The sequence below is a fragment of the Solanum verrucosum genome, unplaced genomic scaffold (genome assembly GCF_900185275.1).
Source record: "Solanum verrucosum unplaced genomic scaffold, falcon-dt-bn FXZP01000298.1, whole genome shotgun sequence".
Taxonomy (NCBI): domain Eukaryota; kingdom Viridiplantae; phylum Streptophyta; class Magnoliopsida; order Solanales; family Solanaceae; genus Solanum; species Solanum verrucosum.
In genome coordinates this window covers 190078-210597 of record NW_026020113.1, presented here as the reverse complement: position 1 = coordinate 210597, position 20520 = coordinate 190078, and the positions used below count along the sequence as shown (strand labels likewise).

The 20520-nt window shown below is 33.8% G+C and overlaps 2 protein-coding genes and 1 pseudogene across 2 annotated transcripts; 2 read left to right on the top strand and 1 right to left on the bottom strand.

Annotated features, from left to right (window-relative positions):
- Window positions 1-2325: 2325 nt before the first annotated feature.
- LOC125825674 (primary amine oxidase-like) lies at window positions 2326-2873 on the bottom strand. Its single transcript, XM_049504997.1, has 2 exons — window positions 2635-2873; window positions 2326-2479 (listed from the first exon to the last, which is right to left on the bottom strand). Exons 1-2 carry the CDS (start codon window positions 2871-2873, stop codon window positions 2326-2328), a joined length of 393 nt encoding a protein of 130 aa, XP_049360954.1.
- Window positions 2874-2927: 54 nt separating this feature from the next.
- LOC125825673 (uncharacterized) lies at window positions 2928-7986 on the top strand. The gene is made up of 19 exons (XM_049504995.1): window positions 2928-2931; window positions 3092-3239; window positions 3663-3786; window positions 3904-4084; window positions 4666-4694; window positions 4852-5000; window positions 5099-5201; window positions 5288-5383; window positions 5452-5492; window positions 5571-5700; window positions 5808-5870; window positions 5957-6016; window positions 6088-6249; window positions 6446-6519; window positions 6624-6717; window positions 6889-7025; window positions 7127-7207; window positions 7328-7433; window positions 7912-7986. The coding sequence occupies exons 1-19, from the start codon at window positions 2928-2930 to the stop codon at window positions 7984-7986; spliced, it is 1857 nt and encodes a 618-aa protein (XP_049360952.1).
- A 2849-nt stretch (window positions 7987-10835) lies between these two features.
- The window catches only part of LOC125825672 (uncharacterized), a 31336-nt pseudogene continuing 21651 nt past the window's right edge, over window positions 10836-20520 (top strand).

Below are 20520 nucleotides of genomic sequence, written 5' to 3'. Positions count from 1 at the left end.
GAGCAGAATTAGTCAAAGAAACTCAAAGAGTTTCAAAATAGTCTGGCAGAGTATTAAGAAGTCATAGTCCCTGTATTTCTTCATCGAATTTTACATTCATTCCAGATAGCTGGTCAAGAACACCCTGAAAATCATTAATATGGTCAGAAATAGGAGTGCCCTCTTTATACCTGATATTCATCAATTGTTTCAATAGAAACAACTTATTGTTGCCAGTCTTTGAAGCATAAAGCGTCTCGAGCTTGTCCCACAAACTTCTGGCATGTGTCTCATTCACAATGTGATTTCGAACATTATCTTTAACCCATTGTCTAATATAACCACAAACCTGCAAGTGCTCAAATTCCCATTCCTCATCCGTCATGGATTGGGGTTTATTAGAGGTAAACACAGGTAAATGCATTTTCTTGACAAATAGGAGATCTTTCATCTTGCCTCTCCAAATATGATAGTTACTACCATTCAAACAAACCATCTTGCTCATATTTGCCTCCATAATTCAAATCAATAATGAACAACAACCAATGCTCTGATACCACTTTGTTGGGAAAGTCAAGACACTAACAAGAATGTCAGACAGGATAGCAGCGGAATAATACCCAAATCTAAACTTTCCCTTTCAATTTGAACCAAGAAAAGACAAACCAAATCAAGCAATATGAAGAATGGACAGCAAGTATATCAATCAAACTAAAGCAACAAGATAAGAATAACCCAATCACACAAGACACAACGATTTACGTGGAAAACCCTTCGATGTGAAGAGTAAAAAATCACAGGACCAAAAGCTCCACTATAAACACCAAGAGTTACAAAATTGTTCTCCAAAATTGGCCACAAAACAAGTGCCAAACAACGAGCAACAACAAATCAAGATTGCACCAAAACTAGAGAATTAAAGAAGAGATTTCACCCAAAACGCGCTACTGTTCACGCCCCAAAATCAGAAGCTACAGACCTCTAAATCCGATCTCCACCGTTGAATTGCAAGAACCAGATGCTGAGAACTCCCAGTTAAAATTTGAGCACGACCCAACGGTTAACGAAGCAGCAAACTCTGTTTGAAGCGGACTGCCTGAACAGAAAATTTCCAGAAGCAAAAACGGGATTTTTTTCTCTTTTTCTCTCAATTTCTAAAACGAAACTCTCTTGATTTTTCTCTCTTGTGTTTCTGAAAATAAGACCAAATAAGCCTTATATATGCCACATAATATTTTAGGTTATGGGCTAAAGTGGGCTAGTCCTAATAAGACTTTTATTTATCCACATAGGAAGGGAAAAAAGATCCTAAACCCAACAAGCTCTTGGCCATGCTTTATGCATCTCATTCTTGAGTGGAAACTTTGTACTCATGATCAGTTTTATTGTTAGGAGAAGTTTGAAAGGCAACAGTCATATCGTCACATAAATGTTATGACATGTTTATGATAAATTAAAAAAGTCTTATAACTACAAGATACTATATACTAGTAGTATTTTAAGATCACAAACTTCAAATATCTTTGTTTTCTTCTTAAATTTCACGTCATTCAAATTATGTCATATATATTAGAACGCAATGAGTATAACTTTCATAATGTATACCAAATTTAGACATCCATGTACAAGTATGAAACAAAAGAGGATGAAACACCACAACCAAATATACTCAATGCACTTAACACAACTATACAAGTTATCAATATTTGTGTCCTTCAATATTCAATTTACAACTAAAGTACCTCGAGATTTACGTGACAACTTTGCCCTGGATGTCTTAGTATTTGTACTTTGTTCCTGGCTATGGTTATTAGATATTTTTTCTTTTGTAAATACAAGTTTGTTTACCAGAAAACTGTTATTGTAGGCCATTTCTAGCTCATTTTGTGGTGAGCATTCACAGGGACTGTCGAATTCGTTGTAATATCCAGAAAAAATAAAGAAGAAACAGTCTCTCTTTTCTTCTCCAAAATATGCACGAGATTGTTTTGTCTGGAAAGAAAGGTATGTTTGAGTTTGGCATACATAATAAAAATTATACTCATCGCGCTTTAATTTATGTGACATAATTTGAAGACATGAACTTTAAGAAGAAAACAAAGATTTTTGAAGTTTAAGGTCTTAAAGTACTACTAGTATAGTAACTTCTAGTTTTGTAGTTATATGACTTTTTAAATTTATCATAAACATGTCATAACATTTTTGTGACAATAAGATTGTTAGATGCATAAAGTATAAGCATGGCCAAGAGCTGACTTTATTTAATAACAATAGTAGTAGAATTTTTTTTCCATAAATGATGACATTATCCATTTATGATAGTACAAAGTTTGCCAACTTGACTTATTAAAGAACTGGATTATGCTGAAAGAAATTAGTAGGCTTGAGCTCAAAACTAGTGCTTAATGTTGGCATAATTGGAAAATCTTCTTGTTTGGGTACATGATGAACACCAAATGTGTACCATAATACAATATCCTTGTTCTTGATTTCCCTATCCCTGCATTATCATAAAAGAAATACTCCGGGGAAAGTTAAAATTAAAAAGTTGTCAGAATAGGAAAGAGACGTTCTTTTTAAAATAGACTAAAAAAGAAAGTAAGACAAACGACTTGAAACAAGAGCGTACTATATAGAATCTATTGCGCGTATTACCTGAGGCTCCATATGGCTAATGTATCATCCCCATGGCTTTGATCAGTATATAATCCTCCTGCCCATTTCTCAGACTTGTTATAAGGTGTTACCCACACATTGTACTTGGTAAAACCTCCGCGGATTTGTGGGTAATCATTGTCACTTAACAATGGACTTGTTGCAGATCCACCCGGGATCAAACAGTAGCCTATTTCATTCCCAACCTCAGTCTTCTTGTTGGGGTTCACCACTATCATTTAGACATTATGTTGTCTAATCTTGGCTTCTAGCTTGTTGATTTGTATAATAACATGTGTATCTTAGTTTATATTCATTTGATGATATTCTTTTCAAGTGATAGTGGTCTAATAGAGTCGTGCTTATCAAAGGAAAAGTCTTCAATCAGCTTCTTCTGTTACCATCACATAGCTACAAACTACTCGTGATTCTACTGTAAACGAAAGAGCCCTTGCAGGTTGTACCATTGCTTGCAATGATGGTGCCAAAGAAGTATTTGATGGATGCATCATGGCTGCAGATGGTCCAAGTACTCTGAAAATGTTAGGCAAAGAGGCAACATGCGATGAAACAAGAATACTGAGTGCTTTCCAGTATGTCGATAGGTACTTTCGTCTCCTTTATTTGAATACCTTGGCTTTCGTTCCTCTTTAATCTACTTTTATCTTTTTGGATTTTTATCCATATACTGACGTCACTTATGTTGTTTATCTTCCTCTTTAATTTACTTTTATATTTGTATTCTCTGTTAGTGGTGTGGTGAAGTGCAAATTAAATGAATGTTTAAATGGTGGCTGGTTTTAGTCAATTAACAGATACAACCAGCTGCCAGATTTCTGAGCTAATATGAAAACTGTACTGGAGGCCAAGATTAATATACTTGGTCATTTCATCTTATAGAATTCTACCCACGAGCACGACTTATCTTGCTGAATGGTTGAAAAGAAGGGAGTTGGTGGATTATACCATAGTCTTAACAAGATTTGTGATGTTAAAAGGCAAACTCATTTTCTCTTCCTGTGTGACAGTGATGTTTTCCTTCATTGTGACAAAACATTCCTGCCTCACAACCTGACAACATGGAGTGCTTGTAACTTTCTTGGAACCATGAATAGTAGAGGATGTGTGACATATTGGCTCAATATAATCCAGGTGTGTTATCCAGTGATTTTTAGGACATTCTATAGAAACTAGAAGATAATGCTCTTCGGTGGAGAGTCTTTTCTCTTGTAACTGCTCTCTTAATTTATGAGCTGTCTAAATTTACAGAATCTTGGTGACTCAAAGCTGCCTTATCTAGTAACTGTTGATCCTCCTCACTCACCAGAGCATACGTTGCTTAAGTGGACAGCGCGCTACCCAGTCCCCTCAGTTGCTGCATCAAAAGCTTCATGTGAGCTACATCAAATCCAAGGGAAGAGAGGAATATGGTTTTGTGGAGAATATCAAGGTATGGATCTCTTTTTATGTAGAGCTGTTTCAAGATAAATGTTCCTTTGTAACCAGCTATCGTGCGTAGTCAGCTATTAGACTTCAACTATATTGAACTTAGAGAACCAGTTCCTTTAACTGCAACTTGAAGGATTTTGCAGTTTGCACTGCTTACTATTGTCATTTAAATTATTTGCAGAACCCACAGTATGAAACAATAAAGTGTCTTTCTCTAGACTTTTTATAGTTCTCTACGTTAGTCTGGAAATTTCAGTTCATAAGTTTGAATCTGTTAAGAGATTATTCAGACTCTTTACAGATAAAATGACTACGTTTCTATTTACTCTTTTTTCAAAGAATGCTTCATTCATTTCTGACTCTTCATTCTTTCCATTTCAACTTGATGCAAGCAACTGATCACAACAGCCTAGCTAGTGTATAGGTTTATTCATTGCCTTGCTTCCACATAAGGTCAAAGGAAACCTACTAATAACACTTGTAGCTTGAGTTGTTCTAATTTTAGTCTTAGCTTTCTTTTAGTGTACAAACTTTATTTTCAGCCTTGTGTTTCACTGCTTATTTTTGTTTCAATACTTTCAGGATATGGCTTCCATGCGAATGGACTAAAGGTAGTACTACTGCTAATAAAAGCTCAACAGATATAACTTTAAGTATCACTTTACTCTGAAAACAATTGGGAATAACACCTGATGCTCAATAGATTTCCAGCTTTTGTTGTCCCTCTGGTCTCATTTGGATGATTGTCTACCTTTTGATCCTCCTCAGGCGGGTGTGGTTGCTGCAGATGGCATGCTTAGAAGGAATTCTGGTATTTTAGATAACCCCAAGCATATGGTACCAACCTGGCCTGAAACTGGAGCACGCCTCATTGTTACTAGATTTTTCAAAAGTTACATTCAAACAGGATGCATAATGTGAGTAATGATAGTAATTTATTACTCGGAGATTTTTGAGTTTCTTTTCTGATAATTAAAGATATCTGGATAGTTACTTTATATGTTTTGGTATATAGCTTGTTGGAAGAAGGAGGTACAATTTTCACCTTCCAAGGCATAGAGAGTAAATGCTCACTGAAAGTTTCTCTTAGAGTTCATAGTATGCAGTTTTACTGGAAGGTAAATTGGAATTTTAAAAAAAATTAAACCCGAAACAATAATGAAAAGTTTCTCAATTTTGACAAATTCTGTAACATACCTTACAGGTTGCAACTCAAGCTGACATAGGCCTTACTGATGCCTTTATTCATGGGGATTTCTCTTTCGTTGATAAGCACGAAGGTCTTCTTAATCTTATCATGGTGAGGAATGACTCAATATCTTTGTGAATAACTTTTGTCGGGTTCTTAGCTTCACGGTTATTATGCAGATATTTATTGCCAACAGAGATTTGAAACAATCTGTCAAGAGGTAAAATAGTTCACTGACCTGAAATCAAGAAACACAAACTTCTGTTCATATGTTAAAGTTTGTCATCACTTCGTGTAGCGCTGGAGGCTGGTGGAGACCACTTATTTTTACAGCAGCACTGTCATCTGCAAAATATTTCTTTCGACATGTTTTAAATCGAAACACCCTGACTCAAGCTCGTCGGAATATCTCTCGTCATTATGACCTGGTAATTGAAGTACTCAATCCTGGCCATATTTTTGCCAGTTGCAATTTTGTAAGATGGGCTTCCATTGAATATATGCTAAGCATTGTGGTGTTAATTGTTTTTTCCAGAGTAATGAACTCTTCTCACTCTTTCTGGATGAGACAATGACATACTCATGTGCAATATTCAAGGTCATCTCTCAAACTTTTTTCTTATGTTGAGCTAAATTTCCTGTTCTTTAAATCCAGTTTTGTTTCTTCTCTTCTTTTTTACCTAGAGTGAGGATGAAGACCTGAAAGTTGCACAGCAGAGAAAGATTTCTCTTCTCATTGAAAAGGTAAGTCATCAACTAAGTAAAAATTTATCTCCGTTTCTACAAAAAATTGATTCTGCTTCTATTCTGTTTAGGCCAAAATTAGCAAGGAACATCACATTTTAGAGATTGGATTTGGCTGGGGATGTTTTGCTGTGGAAGTTGTCAAGAACACAGGATGTAAGTATACTGGTATCACTCTCTCTGAGCAGCAACTGAAGTATGCACAGTTGAGAGTTGAGCAAGCCGGCCTTCAGGTATAGTACTTACAAGTTACAATGTCATTGGAAGCTCAAATTTTCTAGATAACTTATATGAAACTTACACTGCACAGTAATTGCTATAACCTGAGGCAAATTCCCTGCGTAGCACTTGCAATCCAAATCTGAGCAACTTTAAAGCTAGGATTATCTGTTAATATTCAATTGAAAGAAATCTTTTCACAAATCACAGGATCAAATTACATTTCTCCTATGTGATTATCGCCAAATCCCAAATAAGGACAAATATGACAGGATTATATCATGGTGAGCTTTTATCCATCTATACATCTGGACATATATATATATTGTATTACTGATCACTACATGTCAAGCCAAAGCGTGATAATTGTATTAATAATCATTTTCAGCGAGATGTTAGAGGCTGTTGGTCATGAGTTTATGGCAGAATTCTTTACTTGCTGTGAATCTGCACTGGCAGAAGATGGCCTTCTTGTCCTGCAGGTAATGAAATCTTTAAGATAACTTGCGTATATCACAAAAATCTAAGGAAGAATTTTCTTCTTCCAACATTACTTTCGTTCCACTTTGTTATAAGAATTCTTTACTTCCCTTCATTGTTCTGTTGCCCTTGTTCCAATGAGCAGCTTTTCACATACTGTTGGCTTTCCACAGTTCATTTACATACCAGACGATAGGTATGACAGTCACAGGCATAGCACAGACTTCATGAGAGAGTATATATTCCCAGGCGGAGGCTTGCCTGCACTAAGTCCAGTAACATCAGCCATGGCTGCTGCATCAAAACTATGGTAAGAAAAATTGATATTGTGATTTTGCACTAGCATGCTCGACACATTTTCAAAAACATTTATTTCTGAAAGCATTTGATAAATGATATAAAAAAATGCAGTGTAGAGCACCTGGAAAATATAGGAAGTCATTACTATCAGACACTGAGATGTTGGAGAAAAAACCTCCTGAAAAACAAGAGGTAACTAAACCAAACTAAGTCCACAACCTTCTACGTTGAGTTAAAACCGTTTCCTTCAAGAATTATTTGTAGCTTGATCAGTAGATGCTGATACTTGAGCATTGTTAACTGTGTCACTAGCCAACTTTGTGCTTTGGGATTCGATGACAAGTTCATCAGGACATGGGAGTACTACTTTGACTATTGTGCTGCTGGATTCAAAACATGCACGATAGGAGATTATCAGGTATGATGATAAATCTTTGGATGGGGCTCAGTGATACTTGTAGGTAGCAAAGAAAAAAAATAATGTCAATATTTTTGTTGGACTAAGTGGAAATGCAGGAGTAGATTGAGGTAGTTGTAAAGGGAAAAAGGTTAGATAAAAACGTAAAAGCAATATTGAATTATGTTAACACCTCGTCTAAAAGTTTCAAGTAATTAGAGATGGTACATAGTTTTACCCACTTAGGCATAATTTTGGCATGCCACTTCAAGGGTAGCAGTGAAACTCAAACTCTGTTTGTATCATGTTCAATTATGTGAACTACTTTATTTTAAAACTCAAGCCATTGAAGGGGACAAGCTTTTATTTATTAAATTATATCTTCAATAGTAAATACATGCATGCCACTTGTTCCCTTTTTATACAAGAAAACTTGAAATTATTTCACCAAATTTGAGAAGTAAAACAACTGATCAAGTGGTGCTTCTTCCCTTTGTAGATTGTATTTTCAAGGCCAGGCAATGTTGCAACATTTGGTGATCCTTACAATGTTGCTATGCCTTCAGCTTGTTAGAGTTTCGTTGTTTGGATTATATATTGTAACTTTGTCTTTGCAAATAAATCATTTCCTCGAAACAGCATGAAAGACCTAATAAAGACATATCATGTCTCATTGCTTCATACTGAATTATGTGATTAATTTCTTGTACTGTATTGTGGAAACTTTTATCAATGAACTAATAAAAGTTATTCAAGGAATTTACTGTAATTGTATTGAGATGGGTAAAGGAAAAATTTGGGCTGGTTGAAATTTGATATTTTTCAATTACCAAGGAAAGAAGCAACAATATGGTTATGGAGTGGAACAGAAGAGGCAAACCTAACTAGACTAAAAAAGATGCTATTGCAATTCCATCTTACACAGGGTTCAAAATATAAAGAAATAAACATACAAAGAAGTCAAAAGGAGTTTGTTAGAATGTATGCGTCCACTAGTGACCATGGGGCCAGGTCACAGACAGAATAATAGTGCGGAAAATAAATAGCTCAAAGTAGATCAGGCACAAGGATTTTACGTGAAAACCCCCTTGCTCAAGGGAGGTGAAAACCACGACCTGTACTCACAAGATTTCAACCCAAACTCCATTTCATTCAATTGGTGCAAAATTACAAACTCTTGCAACCTAGGAATTAAAACTCTTTAACCCCTTTCCCCCTTACTGTAGCAACTCTACTACAAAGGAAACTAAGCAATAATCCTATTGCCCACTAAACCAACTAACTCTAGTTGATCTAGACTTTAAGAACCCAAAAGTCTAACTCGAGCCACCAACTCAGATCTCAAAGATTGGAGCATAAACAAGCAACAACTCGGTTGCATCCAAACATCAACTAACTCTAGTTGACACTCCTAGGCAACTCTACCCAAGAGAACATTATGATGTAAAAAGGCTTGACTAGAACATAGATGATTTGACTAACTCTAGTTAATACGACTCAAACTAAAGACTTAGACAAGCAACCGATCTACTATCCTTTATAACTTAGGAGTAGATTTACAATATAAGCACATAAGACACAAAGCTCAAAATACAACAAAGACGCTTTAGCACTCCATCAGGTCCCTTGTTGAGTATGAGTAGTGTGCTTCCTTGAAGATGGCCTTTTCTTTGTGAGCTTATGAATTTTTCAGAAATTCAAAACTTTGTTTGCCAAATCTTAAGTTGTGTCTTTGGAGAAGAGACTATATTCAAATGGACACAAACCCTTCGGACAAGGCCAGTGGCTGAGAGCCTGCAATTCTGAAAAGTTGTGCACCAACCATGTCGGATGTGACAGTTGTCTTTTGACTTTTTCATGTACGCAATCTGTCCTCGACCAGATCTCTTGTTAGATCTGAAAGTTTGTTAAATCATCAAAACTTCAAATCAGCTTAAAATAACAGAGTTCCACATCTATTATATCTACATAAAAAAATAATTTTAATCATGAATAAACAATGTTGTATTTCATTGAATGGGGGGCCTACCTGGCCTCACCACTAACAACAACAACATATCCAATTAGTCTCAAAAAGTAGGGATTTGAAGAAGATAAAGTATACACATATTTCATCCCTACCTCATTGTTTCTGATAAGTCCTCGGCAAGAAATATGTCTAATACTAATAATGAAAATTCAAGAGTGCAGGTGTAACATTAATGAAAATAATCCAAATAGAACTGCCTCAACCTTTTTCCCACAAAAATCCAAATGGTCCTTTTTTCAATGTGCAAAAAATCATGTCCCTTTTGTGTGCAGGTGAGACTTTGTCCAAATTAATGAAAAATGTGGTCCAAAGTTTGTTAGGCAAGGATAAAAGAGGGATCTTCCACATGGAAAGTTATCATTGGTGGTCTTTTCCAAAAAAATTATCTTAAAATGTGATTCTTTTTGTGACTTTTTAATTTTCAAATAAAACCTACTAAAATGAAAAAAAATATATCAAAATTAATCCTAAAAAGAACATTTAACTTCCATTATTCACATAAATATCACATGCCTACATCCACTAATTAAGTATTCTTTTATTACTTTTTCCGTTTCTATTTATTTGTCTGGTTTAATTTGACAAAGAAAATAAAGAAGACTTTTGAATCTTGTGCACTTAAACTTAATATATGTAGAATGTATCAAAATGTCTACAGAAATTTAAAGATCTCTACAACTCCAACAATAGCCTCAAGTGATATGTAGTACCTAATTTTCTCGACACCACGACTTTCATGGTTATGCACATCTAATGAGTGATATGTAGTGCCTAAAGTTTTTATAGTTTGTGATTTTACGGGCTGATTTTTTCACGTTTAATATTGTGAATATATAACGCTGTCTTTTTTTATGTTTTGAAAGTATTTGATTCACTTGCTTAAATCGATTGAGTATTGTTTTTCTCTCTTCCAGCACTAAAATGTGATCATCCCGTGGTAAAGGTGGAATTTTTTACTGAGGGGTTCATCATTAATTACTACATTCAACAACAATATACATTAAAAGAAGTGTGCTTTTTCGACGAAAGGGGTTGGAGTAAACCCCCTTCCGCTTCTCTAACCCTGCCTCTAGTCTCATTCAGTTCTTGAAAAGTAGGGAAATTATAAAATTACTTGTATTATATATGGGTGGGTGTGCTTTTGGTATGACAATATTTTTCAATTTTTTCATTTTGGTTGGTTAACTATAGGAAAAAAACAAAACAAAACAAAAAAACTATAGGAAAATAAGTTTTTTTTATAAATGAGAAATATGACTTTCCTAATGGACGTACATATGAAAAATAATAGTTTCATGACATTTCAAGTTTACCAACCCCCACTCCTATTTAATGACCTCTTCTGATCTTCATTGTTATTGCAGTTGCAGTATTGAAGCTAAAGTGACAAAAAAATGGAAGTAGCAGTGGTAGGGGCAGGGATAAGTGGACTAGTTGCTGCATATGAATTGGCAAAATCAGGGGTCAAAGTTGTAATTTATGAGAAGGAAAATTATCTCAGAGGCCATGCTAAGACTGTCACCGTTGACGGCGTCGATCTTGACGTTGGTTTTATAGTATTCAATCGGGTATGTTATAAGTATTTTTTTAGCTTAATTATGCGTTTGGTAAAAATGCTCTAGTTATGATACTTGATGTAATAAGATATTTGTTTAAAGGGCGGATTCAAAATTTCAACTGTCCAGACACTTTTCATGTTAAAGTCCAAAAGTTATTATGCCTTGGCAGTTAAGCCTGAGCTTTAAAGTTCTTACGCATATTGTTGGGTCATAAAAGAAACCTAAAAAAGTACTATATGATCAATGTTAAACTCAGTTATGATAGTTATTATTTCAGAAAGTCACCTTTCTTCTTTGATTCCAATTTTCTAAAACAAAGAAAGTGACTTTCCGAGATAATAATTATAAGGTTAGTGATTTGAAATCATCTTCAGTTTTGATCTATTCTTAGTAGTGAACTAGATAGTGGCAAACCATCATTTTGAGTTTCTATGGAATGAAACGTTTGTAGCTAGAGTTGTTTTTACCCCATCTTTTGGATGCTGTATTTGACAGGTAACTTATCCAAACCTGATGGAATTTTTTGAGCTCCTTGGAGTTGATGTGGAGATCTCTGATATGTCTTTCTCAGTGAGCTTAGACCAAGGCCGTGGTTGTGAATGGGGTACTCGAAATTCTCTAGTTTGTTTGCACAGAAGAAGAATGTCTTCAATCTGTATTTTTGGCAAATGATGAGAGAAATTAGCAAATTCAAGCAGGACGTCACAAGGTACCAATAACTTATTTATCTTTATATATGTGACTTCATACCAGTTATCAATTACATTTCATGTGATCTATTATTGTTTGAGCAATTTGTTGATTTACTGATCTCATTAGAAATTTAGAGCGCAGAGTCTTTATTGTTCATTTGAAGATGGTGTATATGATGATGGAAATTTACCAAATTGTTCTATTTTGTGCATTTTCTTTGTTTTATGTGTCAATAAAAGAGCTATCTCCAATGAAGTTTGTTTCATCACGAATATGTTTCTCACTGCATTGCAGTTACCTTGAAACATTGGAAAACAATCCTGACATTGATCACAATGAAACGTTGGGACATTTTATTCAATCACATGGCTATTCGGAGTTATTTCAGAAAGCTTATCTGGTGAGACTGCTCTTCTGTCATAGTTCTTGATTTTACCACGTGTATAGGCAATTTTGTTCATTCAAAATATTAATCTTGCAACAAGCAATTCACACATATGTTTCACAGGTTCCAATATGCACTTTGATTTGGTCCTGCCCCTCGGAAGGTAGAATTCTCATACATACTATTCAATGAGCATATTTCATGCATGACTTATAGCCAATCACTAAATATGGTTCGTAGAAGATACTGAATCTGAATACTTCTCTATATCATTTTGTTGTCCTTGTAATAAAGAGTGCTTCCGTATTTTCTTTACAGATATCTGGTCGCCCTCAATGGCTCACTGTTAGATGGCGATCACATGCGTATGTAAACAAGGTGGTACTTTTATTCTATAAGTACCTCAAAGTTGTTACTAATTTCAGAGAAGAAATCTTCAAGGAAGTACAAATTTTCGTTTTCTTGAATGATTTGTTAAGCTTCTATCATCATTCTGGTTATTTGACTCGTAAAAAAACCAGGTTAAGGAGGAGTTGCAGAAGAGAGGGTGCCATATAAGAATGGGTTGTGAAGTCAATTCTGTAACAACGAATGAAGAAGGTCCGGTTTGGTTTTAGCATTTAAAATCCCTCTATTTTCTCCATGTCTGCTAATGCATTTATGTGAAAGTTTCCTGTCCTTGTTTCCATAAAGTTCATTTGGTGTACCTAAGAAAAGTCTTCCCATAGTTAGAAACTAGTCGTGATTCTAACTGTAAAAGAGAGAGCGAGTGCAGGTTGTACTGTAGCTTGCACTGATGGTTCCAAAGAAGTATACAACGGATGCATAATGGCTGCACATGCACCTGACACACTGAGAATGTTAGGAAAAGAGGCAACATATGATGAAACAAGAATATTGGGTGCTTTTCAATATGTTTACAGGTACTTTTCGCGCCTATTATTTAAACTTTTTGAACTGAATTTTCTCATTCCTCTTTATTTTCTTTTCCGAAAAGTTCATCATTTAGGCTGATATCGGTGAAATGCATGGTTTATCTTCCTCTCAGAAATGAACATATAAAAGTATGTTCATGTTAGATAGTAGTATCTGTTACAATGAGATTATAGAAGAATGCGCATTGAATGATGAAAGAAGTTAGTTGGTGTTTTGAACCATAGTGTTGCGACGATTTATAATGTCAACATGCACACTCATTTTCTATTCCTCTGGGACAGTGATATTTTCCTTCATTGTGACAAAACTCTCCTGCCTCGCAACCCAGCAGCGTGGAGCTCATGGAATTTTCTTAGAACCATGAACGATAGAGTATGCGTGACATATTGGCTCAATATTAATCCAGGTATATGATGCCTCTCCTTTCTATAATGTTTTCAATAAGGAAGCCTTCTTATCTTTGGAATGTGTAAACCAACAGAACCTTGGTGAGACAGAGAGGCCTTATTGTGTAACTCTTAATCCTCCTCACACACCAGAGCATATGTTGCTTAAGTGGACCACCAGTCATCCAGTACCCTCAGTTGCTGCATCCAGAGCTTCATCTGAGCTTTATCAAATTCAAGGCAAGAGAGGAATATGGTTTTGTGGAGCATATCAAGGTACTTTCATAAAATTGTCCTGATTCTCTTATCTTTGCTTCCTTTAGTGCACAAATTTTATAGCCGCTTCGTTCTTTCACTACTCATTGATGTAAAATTGCAATACTACTTTCAGGCTATGGCTTCCATGAGGATGGACTAAAGGTAGTACTATATATATCCTTCCAACAAGCGTACTGCACTTCAACTTGAAGGAGAAATGAAAGCCATGAACAAGAATACACGATACAATGTGTGGACAATAATCTGTTTTTTATGCTGCTTCTCAGGCAGGTACTATTGCTGCACAAGGACTACTTAAGAAAAACTTTAGTATCCTGAAAAATCCCAAACACATGGTACCTACCTGGGCAGACACAGGAGCACGCCTCCTCGTTACTAGATTTCTCATGAGTTTCATCGCTACAGGATGCTTAATGTGAGTTATAACAGTTTCATTTTGACATAAACTAATCCCCGTCTCTCGTATTCATCGAGAAACTAAAGAAGAAAAATGTAAAGGAAGGATAAATTCTTTGACATAAACTAATCACTTACAGGTTGCAACTCAAGGTGACTTAGGTCTTGCTGATGCTTTTATTCATGGAGACTTCTCTTTTGTTGATAAGAATGACGGTCTTCTTAATCTTTTCATGGTGAGAAAATGACTCTATTTCTATGTCAATAAATTTTTTTTGGTACTTGGCATCCTGAATTCTTTTACAGATTTTTGTTAACAACAGAGATTTGAAAGCATCCGTCACAAGGTCTAGTAAGAAAAGGTAAATAGTTAACAGAAACAGTAATCAGGACATTTCAACTTCCATTGACACGTTAAAAGTTTTTTTCGTTACCTGTATCTCCAGAGGATGGTGGACACCACTTCTTTTTACAGCTGCAGTGTCATCTGCAAAGTACTTCATCCGATGTGTTTCAAATCAGCGCACCCTGACTCAGGCTCGTAGGAACATCTCTCGTCACTATGACCTGGTAAATAACTTGTACAGTTTGTCACTTTCTGCTGTTTTCTTGTAACGTTGTCATCTTACATAGGCTGATAAGTATAGTTATCGCTTTTTTCAGAGTAATGAGCTCTTCTCGCTGTTTCTAGACAAGACAATGACATATTCATGTGCAATATTTACGGTAAGAACTCAAAGATTCATTTTCTGTTTTTTAATCTCATTCATGAAGGTAATCTTTTTCCTTCTGTGATTGTTTAGAGTCACGAGGAAGACCTGAAAGTTGCACAAGAGAGGAAGATTTCTCTTCTCATCGAAAAGGTAAGCTGTCAACAAAGTAAATACTCCCTCATTTCTACATAAAGTTCGAGGCTCACTTGATTCTGATTCTGATCATTTTAGGCAAAAGTTAAGAAGGAACATCACATCTTAGAGATCGGATGTGGTTGGGGAAGTTTAACTGTGGAAGTTGTTAAGCAAATGGGATGTAAATATACTGGTATAAATCTCTCTGAGCAGCAACTGAAGTATGCAAAGTTAAGAGTTCAGCAAGCAGGTTTTCAGTTACATAACTTCAAATAACAGATGATACATTGGAACCAATTTCGGAGAATTTTGATTAGTACTAACTAAATGTGATGAAATGCATTCACAGGATCAATTTCCTTCACTATTCTTTTCACGAACGTTGGCTTTCCTTAGTTCATTTCAATACCAGACGAGAGGTATGACGAATACAGGCAGAGTTCAGACTTCATAAAAAAGTATATATTCCCCGGTGGATCCTTACCTGCACTAAGTCGAGTAACATCAGCCATGTCTGCTGCATCTAGACTTTGGTAAACAAAGAGTTGATTTTGTCATTTGACACAAGCATAGTATGTCTTATTTAAAGGCCATTTGACAAATGATACAAATGCAGTGTCGAGCACCTAGAAGACATAGGAATCCATTACTATCAAACGCTGAGATGCTGGCGGAAAAACTTCCTAGAAAAACAAAGGTAACAACAACAACAACAACATACATTGTGTTAACATGTTTCCTTCATGAATCATTTTGTAGCTTGTTCTAAAGTAACAGACTATCTTTAATAACATTTTGACTAACCAAATTCATGCTTTGGGATTCGACGACAAGTTCATCAGGACATGGAAGTACTACTTTGACTACTGTGCTGCTGGATTCAAAACGCGTACGTTAGGAGATTATCAGGTATATTCCAAAAAAAATTTACTATGAATGTTGAAACTGTTTCACCAAATCTACAAAGGTGATTCTTCCCTTTGTAGATTGTATTTTCAATGCCAGGCAATGTTGCAACATTTGATGATCCTTACAATGTTACTGTGCCTTCAGCTTATTAGAGTTTCTTTATTTGGAATATTATGTGGTAACTTTGTCATCATAAATAAGTCGTTCCTTAAAACAGCATGAAAGACCTAACAAAAACATATCATGTCTCATTGGTTCATGCTGAATTATGTTAAAAATAATATAATTTATTCAAATTTTATATTCATTAATACAATATAATAATACGATACTCCCTCTGTTTTTATTTATATGTCACTATTTTTTATTTTATGTGCATTAATAAATTAAGTAAGTTTACTATTCTACCCTTATTAAAAAAAATTTGAAGTCAACTTTTCAATCAATGAATTTGAACTAATTTATTTTGGATTAATTAATTTGACAAATGAACATGAATTATTCACTTTGTTTTTCTAGGTTGATCAAATATATATTTTCAAGGATAATAACTCAGAAGGATAAAATAGGAAGAATATTATAATTTATGCATTATTTTTATGAAATGACAAATATTATGGACCAACTATTTATAGTAACGATGACTTATAAAAAGAAACAGAGGGAGTATATCTTAATTCTGTATTTGTATGATACAAATAGAGCATTACGATATACTCCCTCCGTTCCTATTTATATGTCACTATTTTAGATTTCACGTTCATCAAGAAACTAAGTAAGTTTACTATTCTATCATTATTTATTGAATTTTTGAAGTCAAGTTTTCAATCAATGAACATGAATTTATTTATTTTTATTATTTAACTAGTGAACTTATTCATGCTTCGCGCGATTAAAAAAGATGATAAGATGTCAATAATTTTATTAAAATATAATATAAATAGAAGAAATATTTATAATATATATATATATATATATATTCAGATGTATAATTGATTTCATAAAGATAAACGTTTGATTAGTAGTCCCATGACTCCAAACAATGTCATAAGTTGTTTATTTGAACCAATTTTTTTTTTATAAACTTACAACAATAAAAAAAAATTGTATAAAATATAAAACAAAGAAAATTATGGATAGAACCTAAGATAAATAATAAATAATGTACATCATTATTATGATCTTAATTATTTAAAAAATTGAAGAAAAAAATATGAAATCAATGTACAATTTTCCTAACTCTTATCAACATTCATTCCCACATGTCGATCATCATTCAATAGCCTTCATTTTACTATTTAAGTCAAACAAAAACATGAATATAAGAATTACTTATCAAAAATATAATATCTTGAGAGACTTATAATGTAATAATTTCTACAATGTTTTACCATGTCTTTATTTATAGAACTACAATATGAATACCGAAAGGATATAATGACTATTAATTATTTTTGGGGTTATGATAATAAAAAATTATGGGAGTAATGTAAATAAAGACTATCAAGTTTTAAATTATTAAAGAATATTAATGAATGGTTAATTGACATATTTATTATTTTACAATAATAATAGAGAAATAAAAAAAATTGTAAAAAAAATAAAATATTAATAAGTAAATAAAATTCTAGAGCAAATCCTCAATATTTAGAATGTTTGACAAAAGTAATACTAGAAAGAAAGGCTAATGAAATATTTTAATTAATTAAAATTTTAGCTTTTACAGAAATGGAAAAAATTACTATGAAGTATCATACATTTTGAAGTATGACATGTCAAGTATAAGGTGTTCACCCCTACAATTTAGTTGTCCATTAATGAGTGCCTAAACATGTTGAACATCATAAAAAATAAAAAAGAAAAACTCATCAAATCAATAGCGAAATAATTGTTATATAACATGCCACAAAATCTCATATAATCAAATTTAATATTCTATAAAGGGTAGACATATGAGAATTGTCAAGAAATTATATCACTATTCAAAGCAATCTAAATATATATAATCAAGATACTATTTGCTTCTACATAAAAATTTATAGGCGTAATTCTTAGTTGCCTCATGACTTTTCATTACCTTACACCTCTCTATTATTAGTAACTGTTGGTTTTCATTATATAGCTTTTAATTATTTTAGTTGCAATCATTATTATTATTACTAACATTTAACTCTTATTTTTAATTCAATTGTTACAATTTCCCTGCAGAAATGAACAGAAGATGTAAGAAAAGTCTAAAAGTTTTGGGAAAACGTATAATTTAAAAACTGAGCATTTAATTCCAATAAATAATCTTTTATACTTCCATGAATATATTTAATTTTAATCAGAAAAATATTATAAATGTCAAATAAATGACAAAAAAGATAAATATTAATAGTGTGCCATAAAAAGGTGTCACATCACCTCTTCAATTTTGTACATTAAAGAATAAAATAAATGGAGGAATAATAATTGTCCTTTTTTTATATAATAAATAAAATAAAAAAATATTTCTTATAAATTGACATGTGAAGAGTCTTTGTTTTATATAAATGTTCCTTCATTAATATAATATGTATTTATAATAAATTAAATGATACTTTCACAATAAAATAATTATTTTAAATATGAAAAAGGACCAAAAAAGGAGGGAAAAAAATAAATGGCAATAGAGATCACAGAGAGATATCACATCACCTTCTATATGTTTCTCCTTGAATATATATATATTTTAAAGCAAATTTTTGATCCTAAGATTATTTTATTAAAATCAGTATGTACACAAAACTAAAAAGAACAAGACCTGATCCATAAGTGGACCCAATCCAAATAAAATAATAAGCACAGCTACCCTACTCTTAGCTAATCCTTGTCTCTTTCCAAAAAGCTCTAATCCCTTCTCTCTTTTTTTCATTTTCACCGACTCTGCACTTCTTGGTAAGCATTTCTGCCTTGTCTCTTCCTTCTTCTTCATTCTTTAAGCTGATTCTTTTTTTCCTTTCCAGGTGATGTGAGAACGCCCAAGACCAATGACTCACAAGGATAAAATAAGAGTAATAGGTCTGGGCTAGTAACCTACAAAAAAATGTAGTAGTAAGGGGTGAGTACCAAATCACACGGTACTTAGCAAGTAAACCTCTAAACACAAGTTAAGGGGATAGAATACGGGTACTCCTTACACTCCAACCGAACCTCCACAATTACAACCTGCATAAAATCAGCACAACCTAACAGTTCACAATTTACAAGCACATATCTCAACAACTATATTCTAACAATCACATATACTCAACAACAAGCTCAATATTCATCAATTACAACCTCCACAACGACAACCTGCTTTAAACCAGCTCAACCTAACAGTTCATAATTCACATAGCACACAGCTCAACAACAACACTCTAACAATTATATATCCTCAATAACAAGCTCAATATTCATCAATCAAAGTTCCACAAAAAGGTACTCACAAGATCACTAAAACACAATATCAAGTTCACTAATGATAAATATGTGTAATGCAATAGAATGCAATGTCAAGTATAGTGATGCATGTCTGACCTAGTGATACACACCCGCTATCTCTCAGTCCGGGACCCATGGGGGACATATCTATCCATGCATTCATCGCGACGCGCGATACGACCCTCGATAATAGTAACCATCGCGGCGCGTGATACGTCCCTCGAAATATAGTATCCATCACGACGCGCGATACGTACGAAATGGTACATCCTCTTTAATTTCTTATTCTTTCTCAATTCACACAACATTTGTCACAACCATGTCTCAGAACCATGCAAATGATATGTTCACACAAATAATGAGAAGATGGTCATTTTCATAACATTGCACAATTCACAACAACACAATCATGATACAACATCAGCAATGATTCAACAAGCCTTTCAAACCATTCTCAACACATTACACACAAACAATTAATCACATTTCCTTTTATTACCCATTTTTCATCATTAAAATTAATCAATGAGGACAAGTCAATCCATCACTAAGTTTCATTACCCCCAAACACGTATTACAAGGAAATACACGAATTTCATACATTTAACAAGGGTTTAGAAATCCACTTGCCTCAAACAATCAATCAATCACTCCGGTACTTGAGCCTTCCTCTTTCGTTGTACTTTCAAATCAATACAATCTATTCAAATCAATAACCACAATAAGACTTCAAAACTAACAACACACATATTACTATGTGTTTAGCCTTGACCCAAAAATTCACCCAGTATAATCAAGTTTGTAAATCTCGATGCCAATTAACATTTCAACTATCATATTTTTCAAGTTTCAAGTCTAGGGTTAAATTCAGTTTTCCCAATATCCTAATTCAAATGGTATTCATACACCTAATAATTAATCTCAATATATTAAAAACTGAATTTATAATATAATAAACGACTAATATTATTAATTTGGAAGCCACTATTACAAAAACAAATCAGTGGCGGCGACATCATAACCCCACTGTCAAAATCTTTCATGTAAATCCCCATCTATAATTCATGATTCTAATGATTTCCTACTCGTTCGTGATTCAATTCCCTGGAATCATTTCGCTAACAAACAAAAATCAAAGTTCTTATCAGTTCGTCCCCACCCAAACCAAAAATATTATTTCCTCCGTTTCAAAAAGACTGGTCTGGTTTGACTTGACACGAAGTTTAAGAAATTAAAGAAGA